At 38.1% G+C, this 12,847-nt stretch overlaps 1 protein-coding gene across 1 annotated transcript in view; it reads left to right on the forward strand.

Annotated features, from left to right (window-relative positions):
* NSMCE4A (non-SMC element 4 homolog A (S. cerevisiae)) overlaps positions 1–12,596 on the forward strand; it is a 59,158-nt gene extending 46,562 nt beyond the window's left edge. Inside the window, exons 4-12 of the mRNA XM_008593157.1 lie at positions 2,529–2,659; positions 4,531–4,682; positions 6,675–6,774; positions 7,970–8,060; positions 9,345–9,439; positions 10,443–10,491; positions 11,208–11,302; positions 11,393–11,476; positions 12,432–12,596. Coding sequence (XP_008591379.1) covers positions 2,529–2,659; positions 4,531–4,682; positions 6,675–6,774; positions 7,970–8,060; positions 9,345–9,439; positions 10,443–10,491; positions 11,208–11,302; positions 11,393–11,464 — 785 coding nt within the window. The 3' untranslated portion in view covers positions 11,465–11,476; positions 12,432–12,596. The remainder of the gene's footprint in view (positions 1–2,528; positions 2,660–4,530; positions 4,683–6,674; positions 6,775–7,969; positions 8,061–9,344; positions 9,440–10,442; positions 10,492–11,207; positions 11,303–11,392; positions 11,477–12,431) is intronic.
* The last annotated feature ends 251 nt before the right edge of the window (positions 12,597–12,847 follow it).

The raw sequence follows: 12,847 nt of genomic DNA on the forward strand, positions 1-12,847 counted from the left end.
TGTGTGTGTGTGTGACAAAGAGAGAGAGGGAGAGAGAAATCTCAGAGCACTGAACTCTAGACCATGGGAGCTTTAAAAAATAATCTTAGGTTGAATTAAAAACAGCAGCAGTGGTAGTGGTAGTCCCTGATGTAGGCGCTGGGTCACAGAAGACTAGGACAACTACCCACACCCCTGTTCCCTCCAGGCCCCTCTAGCATAGGAGTAGAAAGGGACAATGGAGACAAATACCGGGGGGTAGAAGAGTCAGAAGAATTGGCAGTGCCCTGACATAACTCCTCATATTCTTGGAGAACCAGACATTTATTTCTAGTCGTTTCCGTAGCATGCTAGAGGTTTACATGTTGTCTCCTTTAACACTTTTCTGCCTCTGTGCTCTCCAATTTGTGTTTTCCTTGCTGTGACCACGACTTTTTACTGTTCCCCGTCTTGGCCTACCACATTTGCTGAATCTCATCAAAACCTTCAGGAATCAAATCTTTCTCTTTCACCTGGTTACATCCCTCCTCCACCTTCTTTAGCTTTTTCTTGCTTCCCCAGCCTGGACCCCCAATTGGTCTCCTCACTTACTCTGAGCTCATTTACTCTCTTGATATTTACTGTGCATCTTAGTAGCTCTTTATCCACACCTCATTTCCCCCCCGCAGCTGTTCCCAGTGTTTAAATCAAAATTTAAAGGCAGAATTGTTCACTCAGCTGGACCAAGGAGTTGCTCTGCAGACAGAATCTAGATGCTTGGCATTCAAGGATTCGACACAGTGGTCTCAGTTTTGACTCTTCAGAGGCCTTAAAGTCATCCACGAGGAGACCTTTGCACTTTTCCTGCAGTGAGTACCCAGAGGCTGCCAGGCAAGGGAGATGAGAGCGGAGCCCAGGACGAGTCTGCCCAGGAACCGCGTCATCTGGTTCTCTTAGCACTGACTTTCACAGCGACTCTCCCAAAATGATCACTTTTCCTTTGAGAACGCAGAGGATGGATAAGAACAAAAACTGTAGTAAACAAGTTTTCCAGCCAAGCCTTTGCTGTTTTTGTGAGGATTGTACAGGAAATCAGTGAATCGAACGAAATGGCCTTGAGGAGCAAGCCAGGCACAGGCATTTCTGTATGAACTTTGCCCTGTTCATCTCTTCTTGGTTTCCTTTAGAATTCTCCTCTGCAGGTAGTTCCCAAACTCCTTTTTCACACTCCCTGTTACCTGCAGGGTCTGATTAAGCCAGCCCCTTCAGCCCTGCTGGTTTTTTTCCAGCTGACCCTTCTTCATCTCTCCAAACTTTATACCATCTCCCCATGGGCATCCTGTGTTTGCCTGCCCCATTCCCTTCTTTTATTTAAGTCTTTTTTTCCCCTTCCATAGCATACCTTAAATTCTATGTCTCCTGTCAAACCTTTTCTGAACATCCATTCTCAGGAGTCACTACCTTGCTGCCTGTGGATGGTTCATTTGGGGTTGCTTGTGCTGTCTCAGCTGTTTTGCCACACCCAGGCCAGAGCCACCTGGTGCCTGCCCAGAATATAACCGTTATCTCAGTCCAGGCTCCTTGACAACTCAGCTACTGCTGTTCACAAATCAGCATGCCAAGCACAGTGCCTTTCAAGTAGTAGCCATTCAATTGGACTTACATTGGCACAGATGATAATACTGATTAGAATGGGTTATTGGGGGCCAACCCTCTGGCTCACTCGGGAGAGTGCAGCACTGGGAGCGCAGCGGCGCTCCTGCTGCGAGTTCGGATCGTATATAGGGATGGCCTGTGCCTCACTGGCTGAGCGTGGTGCGGGCGACACCAAGCCAAGGTTTGCGATCCCCTTACCAGTCACAAAAAAAAAAAAAAAAAAAAGAATGGGTTATTGGAGTGAAAGGGAAGANCAGAATATAACCGTTATCTCAGTCCAGGCTCCTTGACAACTCAGCTACTGCTGTTCACAAACCAGCATGCCAAGCACAGTGCCTTTCAAGTAGTGGCCATTCAATTGGACTTACATTGGCACAGATGATAATACTGATTAGAATGGGTTATTGGGGGCCAACCCTGTGGCTCACTCGGGAGAGTGCAGCACTGGGAGCGCAGCGGCGCTCCCGCCGCGAGTTCGGATCGTATATAGGGATGGCCTGTGCCTCACTGGCTGAGCGTGGTGCGGGCGACACCAAGCCAAGGTTTGCGATCCCCTTACCGGTCACAAAAAAAAAAAAAAGAATGGGTTATTGGAGTGAAAGGGAAGAGTGAGTGTTGGAGATGACAGAGGTTTTGTTAGACTGGTGTTATTAAGAGATTGTGGTTCAGTTAATAAGAGTAGGAAAACTAGAGAGAAAGCTGGCTTCTAGGAAGATGGTCAGCTTTGATTTGAGATTTTGGTGAGTTGGGTAGGGGAGCCAGTTTTAGAAGGAGATGGGTCCGTTTTCAGCATATTGAGTTTTTTTTTGCCCAGTGGGAAATCCTAGCAAAGCAAATAGTTGGAAATTTAGGGAAAATATCTGTGGATAATGTGTATTTTGTAACGTGTTTATCTTTCTTCTTTTTTCGAATAGTGTCCCGAGCGAGAGAAGCAGTCCTAGATGCCCACTTTCTTGTTTTGGCCTCAGATTTGGGCAAAGAGAAAGCAAAGCAGCTGCGCTCTGATATGAACTCATTTGATATGTTAAGATATGTGGAAACTCTAGTAAGTTCAAAGCTACAGAATTTTAATAATAAATGTTTTCTCTGTTATATATTGTATAATTATCTACTTTGCTCATATCCATATGCAGCTGGTTTTCACCTCATTTTTCCCTTTTTCTTTTGGTCTCAGATTTTTCCAAAGAGATCTTACCAAGTTAAGCAGATGAAAGTAGAGATATGTGGTGAAATTTAGGGTGGGAGCTTGGAGCGGTTTGAAAATCTCTTAGTGTTCTGTTTAAGACTCTGGGTGCTGTGGTTACTTACAAATGGCCATTTTTCCTCAGCCAGTTCATAATCGCTCTAGATCATTCTTAGTGACTTGGAACCTTTGTCCTGGGCTGGGCAAAAGCCCACACTGAAGGTGACAGAGCTGGAGATGAGTTAGGCCTGAGGAGGGGGCATGTTTTGGTCTGTGTTTGAGAATATTTTAGAACCATATGTATATGATTGGGGTTTTGCTTTTTTTGGTTTGATTTTGTTTTATTTACCTTTCTTTGCCTCTTAACAAGTTGGAATAGTTGTTACCTGAAATTTTAAAACTTTTCCTTGATGGATTTACCAAAAAAAGAACACTGAGCTTGCCCTTATATCTTACTCTTTTTTTTTCTTTATTCCACTCTGAGCCAACCTCTGTCCTAGCACAGATAGATGCATCTTGCTATGAACATAGAGTTTCTGATTGGATGTTTATGTTAAAGGGTTATTAAAATGATTTAGTGCCATGAGATCTGACCAGATAAAGAATTATTTTGTAAAGCCATGAGGCAGATGATTAATTACAATTTGTTTTTAAAATGTTAAAATTTTCTTTTTATTTTACTTTTTTTTATTGTGAAGTAAAATGCATTTAGGAAGATGCACACTAACATACAACTCAATAAAGTGACCATATATTGGGTATTTTTTTAAAAATTACTTTTATTTATCAGATTAAGCTCTGTGCCTTAACACATCATAAGAAATTCCAGAAGGTTTACAGCATTAAATATAAAATTTTAAGAGCTGTCTAGTCTCTGGGTGGGGAATACCTTCCCAAGTATAACATCACGTCGAATAGAGATACTCTAGGAAAAAGATGGGTAGATTTGACCAGACAAAAACTGCAACTTTCTCCCGCAAGGCTACGATGGTAGGACTGGGCAGCAAGCGAACTGAGGAGGACTGGCAATATTGCTCTGACCAGGCTCTTGCAGCCTTTCTTTTGCTCAAAGTTTGGTTGCCTCAGGGTTAAGCTCTCTGAGGGCTTTGTGATTGTTGTTTATATATGATACTATCATTTTAACTTGATAACTTCTAGGCATTTTATAGCATAATGTAATAAAAGTGTGCTTTCATAAAAGTAAATTCAGTATAACACATTTTCCCTAAGATAGTTTGAGATAAGAGTATTGTTTGACTTCCCTCAGCTCTTTCCAGGAAAGCAATTTTAAGATGAGCGATTCTGGGGCCGGCCCGGTGGCGCACTGCTACAGTGCGCCGCTTGGGAGCGCAGCGGCGCTCCCTCCGAGGGTTCGGATCCCACATACAGACCGGTTCCCGCTCACTGGCTGAGCGAGGAGCGGGAGCAACACCGAGGGTTGTGGTCCCGTTGCCGGTCCCAGTCCGGTATGGGTGCGACACTGAGGGTTGCGATCCGTTGCCCGTCACGAAAAAAGACAAAAAGGTAAAAAAAAAAAAGAAGAAGGTACCTTTGAAAATAGGAATTTATATATAAAATTATCTTTACAATAAGAAATTTAGCCAACATGTTAAGACAGTGAAAACCAGCTTTGCCTCTGGCCTTTTAAAGGTTTAGTGATACAGATAATTTGGATGTAGTGAATGATTGCTTGTGGCTTAACTGGGGTTTTTTGTTTTCCTTCATTTTTGTAGCTGACACATATGGGTGTAAATCCGCTAGAAGCTGAAGAACTCATCCGTGATGAAGATAGTTCTGATTTTGAATTCATAGTCTATGACTCCTGGAAAATATCAGGCAAAACAGCAGAAAACACCTTTAATAAAACCCATACATTCCACTTTCTGTAAGATTATTTTAAAAGTCCAATGGACCAGCCATTTGTAAACCTTACATTGTTTTTTATTTTAGGGACAAAGATTGGTTGATGTTGTAGAGGTGATGATTGTGATGCAATTGTTTAGAGACTTTCTATACAATTTAAAAGTTCATAAACTTTTGATGTGGGTGGAACCTTAAAGGATCTCTCATCCTGTTTAGCAGGAACAGCCAAAGACTAGAACCTCCTTACTGATGCTGTCTCCTGGCTTGTTTGCTTTCTAGCTGGTGGGACTTTGGGTCTGTAGCATATGTCTGGTTTTGCTTTATCATCTTTTGAGATTCTTATCATGTAGGAGGATCATATCTCCTATCAATATATGTCAAGTGCCATTTATTATAATATCCTGTTGGATGATCACTGACCTATATTTGAAGACTACTTGAGTCATTGTCACATAAACTGCCCAGTTCATATTTTGGATACAACTCCAATTTTAAGAAAAGTTTTTCTTTATATACAAAGGAAATTGGCTTCTGTCTTAACTTCCTACTCTTTCCTTGGAAAAACCAAGAAAAGCTCTTACGGGTATTTTGTAAGATAGCCTTCAAGTACATTGGTCAGGTTGCTGGTAGATAATTTCTTTAGGACGAACATCCCAGTTGTTTCAGTCTTTTTTGCCTTAATTGGTATAGCTCCTGGGCATTTGTCTTTTCTAATTCACCTTTTTGAACCTCCTGAAATTGATAGTGTCTCATATAAAAGGCCTTGGAGATGTGAATATGATAGGTCTGTGATGTGGGATTAGGCGTCTGTTTTTAACAAGGCTTCAGGTAACTCAGGTACCCAGAACCATTGTATATATTATGGGATAAAGTCCGAATCTTTGTTTTTTGCTGTTGAGTGCTAAGCTCTGTCATAAATCCTAGGATCTAAACACAAAGCCTTAAACTTTATGTCATCATTGGGCCCAACTTCCAGCCACAGTAAGTACTTATAACTCTGTATCCCTGTACTTGCTGTTCCCTCAGCCTCCAATATCCTTTCCCCCATCTTTTCCATATGGTGAGATTTATGTATCCCACAGGCTTCAACTTGGAAGAACTCTAGTAACTTCTCCAGACAGGTATTATTGGTATAGGATCCGATTTCCCAACCAGATCACTCCTATATCTGGGTAAATCTCTCTGTCTAAATGCTCTCACAGCATTTGAGTAATGCTCTATTATAGCACTATAGGATCTACCATATATGTTGAAACGGATCTGTGTGAATATATATCTGTCCATCTATTCCATATACTTTCATCTCAAGTGTAGGGACCACATGGGTTTATATTCTTGGAGTCTTGATCACTACATGATACATCTAATACTGTAGCCTAAGTCTGCATTGGGATTTTTTTGAGGGATGGAGAGAGTACAAAAGGAAAAGGAATCCCATGACCTTTGTTTGACCTATTATCCTAAGATAGGTGCTATGAGCCTCTGCCCTGGCACCCCATAGGTCAAAGCTTTTGACCCCACTGGAGCTGTTCCATTCCCCATCCCTACATGTTCATCCTTTCCCTGATCTCAGAAATTGGCTTTGCAAAATAGACAATAGGCTGTCTGGGAAAACTTCACAGGTATATTCACTGGGTTACTGTACAGAGCAATATGGGGGTGTTTGAGGGGGTGTCCATAGTTGAGTAAGCTCCTGGGAGCTCTTTTGGAAATACAAAGGAAGCAGAAAGGGTGTCACAAACCTTACCAAGAGTCTTGGTCTGTTGACAGCTTATATATCACTGATGCCCGGTTTGACTATACCATTCAAACTGTTTTTAGTCAGTGAAATTAGTTTGCTTAAAAAAAACAAACAAAAAAAGACATGAAAGCGTATTTTTCGTCTTGGTCTGTTGACAGCTTATATATCACTGATGCCCGGTTTGACTATACCATTCAAACTGCTTTTAGTCAGTGAAATTAGTTTGCTTAAAAAAACAAACAAAAAAAGACATGAAAGCGTATTTTTTATTAGGTTGGGTTCAATACAAGGAGAGGTCCCTGTGCCAAAGCCACGAGCCAATCGTCCAAAAAAAGTTCGTATGATAGAAGAGCAGAAGGCAATGCCTGACCAGGTTTGTTTTTTTAAATGTTGCTTTAAAAAATATCTAAAGTTAAAAGAGCCATTAATATCATGTACATGCAATTTGGCCATCTTAGGGTCTTGAGTCAGGTTCTATCACTTGAATAATCATTTTATTTAAGCCTTTAAACATTTTAATGGATTGGCCACTTATCTTTGTTTTAACTCATTTCTGTAGTTTTGATCAGTTCTCCTGAACTAGAATTTCTCAACCTCAGCACTGTCAACATTTAGGGCTGGATATTTCTTTATTGTGGGAACTGTCTTGTGCACTGTAAGATGTTTAGCAGCATTCCTGGCCTCTAAGTACTAGGTGCCAGTAGCACCCCCTNGTCTTGGTCTGTTGACAGCTTATATATCACTGATGCCCGGTTTGACTATACCATTCAAACTGTTTTTAGTCAGTGAAATTAGTTTGCTTAAAAAAAACAAACAAAAAAAGACATGAAAGCGTATTTTTCATTAGGTTGGGTTCAATACAAGGAGAGGTCCCTGTGCCAAAGCCACGAGCCAATCGTCCAAAAAAAGTTCGTATGATAGAAGAGCAGAAGGCAATGCCTGACCAGGTTTGTTTTTTTAAATGTTGCTTTAAAAAATATCTAAAGTTAAAAGAGCCATTAATATCATGTACATGCAATTTGGCCATCTTAGGGTCTTGAGTCAGGTTCTATCACTTGAATAATCATTTTATTTAAGCCTTTAAACATTTTAATGGATTGGCCACTTATCTTTGTTTTAACTCATTTCTGTAGTTTTGATCAGTTCTCCTGAACTAGAATTTCTCAACCTCAGCACTGTCAACATTTAGGGCTGGATATTTCTTTATTGTGGGAACTGTCTTGTGCACTGTAAGATGTTTAGCAGCATTCCTGGCCTCTAAGTACTAGGTGCCAGTAGCACCCCCTCTCCGGTTGTGACAACAAAAAATATCTCCAGATATTGGTAAATGTCCTCTGGGGGGCAGAATTGCTCCCAGGTGAGGACCACTTTCTAAATTGCCCTTTTTGTATTTTGGTATTTGAAAATGATTGACTTGTTAATGTTACTCTTCTATTAAGAAATTAATATAAAAATGTTACTGAAAATAGAAAGTCTTTTTTTTTTTTAACTGTAAAAAAGACATAAAGAAAAAGGTTAACAGGTAAGCGAATAGGTCAGTCAGCTTGATAATGACTTTATTTTTTCAGTTAGAAAAAATGGAAGAATCTCATCAAGAAGCAACAGAAAAAGAGGTAGAAAGAATCTTGGGATTGTTGCAAACATATTTTCGAGACGATCGTAAGTATGACACCAAATTCAAAATGGGGGAATTTGTATTTATCAGGTAGACATGTCAATTTCAATGAGGTTATTTTTACTTAAAAGGCATTTTCAGTTGTGTAGAACATTTGAATCATTTCGATTCTTTCTTAGCATATATACAAAGGTATTTTAGAAAGTTTGTGGAAAAGTAGAATTAAAAGAGAAAACAAATCTTTCCATGAACTTTTTAAAGTACCCTCATATTTAATGAGGCTTATTCCTTTTAGAAATCAAATCCCATGTGAGAATGTTAGTGAAGTAACTTTTCATTTTTATCTTTAAAAGATGGGGTATTTTTTCTGCTACAAAATAAAATGTGCCATGGGCCGGCCTGGGGGCACACTCGGTTGAGTGCGGCGCTTGGGAGCGCAGCGGCGCTCCCGAGCGGAGAGTTCGGATCCCATATAGAGACTGGTCAGCTCACTGGCTGAGCGCGGTGCGGGCGCGACACCGAGGGTTGCGATCCTGTTGCCGGTTGTGGTGTGGGCGTGACACCGAGGGTTGCGATCCCGTTACTGGTCACGAAAAAAGACAAAAAGGAAAATAAATAAATAAATAAATAAAATAAAATAAAATGTGCCATAAAAGTGAGAAAAGAAAAAAAGTACCTGTTCCATCTCTCACTCCTCTAGGTAGCCACATGTTAAACATGATGTGTAAAAACAAGCACATAAATAGATGGGGTTTTTTTTTGCCTTTTTCAAAGGTAATTATAATACACATTCTTTTGCAATGTGACTTTTCCATGTGGTCATTCTTCCACAACAATACATATAGATCTCCCTTAGTCTTTTCAATGATTCCCACTGTATGGCTGCATCATAAATATACTTAACAGATCCTCTATTAATGGATGAGTTAAGTTCTTTTTTTGTTTTTATATATATATTTTTAAAAATTTATTATCATATTCTTTCTTACAAATCATGATATTTCTTTATGCCTTTTAATGAGTTTTCTTTATAGCATTTTATTCTTATAGAAACCGCTTAAGTGAAAAATCTCATATGTAACTTTGTGAACTTGTGCTAATATTTCTGTAGGGCAGCTTTTTAGAGGAGGTTGTCAGATCAGTGGGACACATGCTTCAGAGGTATGCCATGTTGACCTCCAGAAGGGATGTAGTTATTTGTACTCCCACAACAGGATAAGTGCTCATTCCTTTCTTTGTCTCTGGCTAATGCTAGAGAGTACTGCTGTCACTGATAAGCAATAGTCATTTTTCCTGTTTTGAAGAATTGTTTTCTCTTTTATCTATAGCTGATACTCCAATGTCCTTCTTTGACTTTGTGATTGATCCAAATTCCTTCCCCCGTACAGTGGAAAACATCTTTCATGTTTCCTTCATTATACGGGTAAGATAGAAGATTATTTCTCTATTTGCTCTTATACACTTTTAAAAGGACACATAATAAAAGCTATAGATGGGAACTGGCAAAGTTATCTGCACTAAACTATGTATTTTAGACTTACTGTAACAAAACTAATTGGCATAGTAAGTGGAAGAAACTAGCTAAAAATTTGTGCACTTGCTTTTACGTTTCAGCAATTATTTAGAGAAAGAATTGGCAAAATTTGAATGTGGAACTATAGATTAGATAACAGTATGGTATAAATGTTAAATTTCCTGAATTTCATAGTGTCATATTAAGGATAGAATATCCTTGTTCTCAAGAAATACACACGGAAGGATGTGGAAAAAGGGGCAGGCTATCTATCATTCTTATATCATTCATAAATAATATAACATATAAAGTGAGATAGTGGTAAAGTAAATGTGGGAAAACTTTAAGAACTCATGAATATAGGTAAAGAATATATGGGAGGTCTTTAGTCTTACAGCTCTTTAAGTCTGAAATTATTTAGAAACAGGTTTAAAAAAAACCTAGTCAGAAATGTTCAACGGAAATTTGCTTTACATTGTCTCTAGTCTTAGAGCAGGTTGCATTCCTGCACGTGTAAGATGAATTTGATTTTAACTTTAGACAACGTATTTTCTCAGAAATGATAACAAAGACATATTTTACCAAGTCCCAATGATAGAATAATGCATAATAAAATGTGGAGTATTCCAAAATATGGATAAATCAGTTAAAAAGATAAAACATAGTTTTACTTAACAGAATCTCAGGATGGAGGCTATGACTGGGTAAAAGAGCTGACTAGAAACCTGAAAGATACCCTGTGTAAAGAAAGATTTTCGAGAAGTTTTGTCCCTATCATCTGCTTGTTATTGTTATGGTACATTTTGATTGTCTGAGATACAGAATTTTCTAATTGAGCAATTTTTTTTTATCCAGTGGTTATAGGTTTGAGTCTAAATTTTAGTCTTCTCTTAAAATCATGTTTTTGTTTTAGGATGGTTTTGCAAGAATAAGACTTGACCAAGACCGACTGCCAGTAATAGGTAAATGATATTATGTTTGGAAAAACTAGTTTTAGAGAAAATATATTTGTTATAAGAGCTTATATTATACTAAATATAAATGAGTTTGTAGGTAACTCATTGTATGTGACAAACTCAACTAACTGAAAATACTGAAAACAGTCATAGTTTGAAACTTTGATGGATTCATCTATATCATCGATTCAACATCTACTGCTGTAGAGATGAACAAAAAGTGATATAATTTCCCTCAAATTTTAATTTAGAAAGTTTGTAATTGTGGTCATTTTTGTAGTTTCCTTCTTTCTAACTACGTTTTCCTGGATGCCAGCTCCTCTTTTTTTTCCTTGAGTTTCTGTGAATCTTTCATTCTCATGCGAATAATTTCACACTCTCATATCCTTCTAGGGTCTCTGGTAGAGAATGAAATTCATTGTGATTAATTGTTAACTTTAAACATTCTCAATTTGATACTGACACAGGGTGTAGCTCTGTGGTTGGTATGTAGATATACAGAGGTTTTCAGATGTTTGGAATGTGTTCCTCCACTACATGTTTGTTTAAATAGAAGCAAATGGGATTACTTGCTACTGTAATAATACTACAGCATCTCAATAATGCATGAAATCCTAATAAGTGTGTAATATAAGTGTCTTCTCATTCCTGTTATTCATCGGTTTCTGTTCAGATTACCTCTTATGATTTGATAAGCTTTGAAAACTTTGTCTTTCAAACAGAGCCTGCTAATAGTAATGAAGAAAATGAAGGAATTGACCAAAACACACAAGTTAGGAATCAAGCAATTATAGCTTTGAGTTACCACGACTGGAAGGTAAAGCTCTGCATGTTGCCCCTGCATAGTTCTGACTCTGACTTCATTTACTGTAAACCCAGTGCCCAAATGTTCTTTGTTCTCTGCCAGGAGATTGTGAGGACCTTTGAGATTTCAGAGCCTGTGATAGCTTCAAGTCAGAGCCAGCAGAGGCCATCTTGATGCCAGCTGAAGGTAACATTTTCTACGGGACAGCTGCACAGTTCTATTAGAGTTTATTTGGCAATCCAAACCATTATACTTTTCCCCCCATTCCAGTAAAGTTTGGATTTTGCCTCCCTCTAGTGCTTCCTCCTTAGAATTCTGTGTAACTGGTGACAAAGGTGGAGGCAGGACACAGTGGTTGTAAATGCCCTTCTGTGGATGGATTACTTTGATGTTCTTAAGATTTGCAGTTGAAAGAGGCAGAGCAGGAGTTTATTCTTGGCTTTTTTCCCCCCTAAAAAACTGATAAATTAGATAAATGAAACATTCAATCTTTCCATCAGTATTGTTCACTGTCTCATTAGATTTGCTTATTTTGAAGGTATAAAGCAGAAAAGGAGGATTAGGATTTAGGATAGAATTACTTAGTAAATGGGCATATCTGAAATTTGAATTATGCTATGAAATAATTTTTCATTTTTATCAAGGAGAATATTTCTAGAAAGAAATCTTAGTAATGGCCTGGCATTCTGTACTGCAAACAGCTAGGGAAGGGGATCAGAAGACCTAGATTCTGTTGGCTCTGCCCTTTACTTCAAGATCTTGGGCAAATCACTTAATCTCATTCAGCTTCATTTTCCTTATCTATAAATCAATAAAATTGGGGGATTTCTGAACTAGATTACTGCTAAGGCTTTTGTTCTAGCTCAAATTTTCTATTAATTTAAGAATTAATATGTGCTTTTTAGTACTTAATGTAAACTCTTAATATGTGCTTGAATTAATTGAACTTCTTTTGTTCCAAGATAATTTACTACTGTAACAATGTTTTGAGGTAAAGAGGAGAATAGATATACAGTATATAATGTGGATTAACCTGGGCTGTACTCACTGAGGAGGGGCTAGTTGTTAGATTTCATTTATGTATATTATATTAACTTTTATCATTTTAAACTGTTAACCAGCTATTTTTTTCCCTTTTTAGGACTCAAATGGATACTGAAATCCAAAAAGGAAAGCAGCATGTACTGTATATATTGTATGATTAAGCATTTTTAAAGATTGTTTTTAGTAAAATGTAGCTTTTGATAGTTAATGAATTTGTCATAGTTGTCTTTGATTAAAGGAAATTCACTGCCATATTCACAAATAATTGTAGTTACTCTTTATTTTCTGATCAGGGGAGAGTTTCTCCTTTTTTCAATCCTATTCATTGAAATTTTTACTTAGGTTAGTAATGCTCTATAGATCATTATGGTTCCTTTTACTTCTCTTTAGACGTAAAGTTAACTAGTCAAGTCAACGAATAGGTTGTGCCATATGAAATTATTGTTTTTGCAGGTAAAAAATAGTCAAATATCAGCAATTTTACATGATTTGGCCTATGATTTACACACACGA

Source organism: Galeopterus variegatus, unplaced genomic scaffold (assembly GCF_000696425.1).
Source record: "Galeopterus variegatus unplaced genomic scaffold, G_variegatus-3.0.2 Scaffold8790, whole genome shotgun sequence".
Classification (NCBI taxonomy): domain Eukaryota; kingdom Metazoa; phylum Chordata; class Mammalia; order Dermoptera; family Cynocephalidae; genus Galeopterus; species Galeopterus variegatus.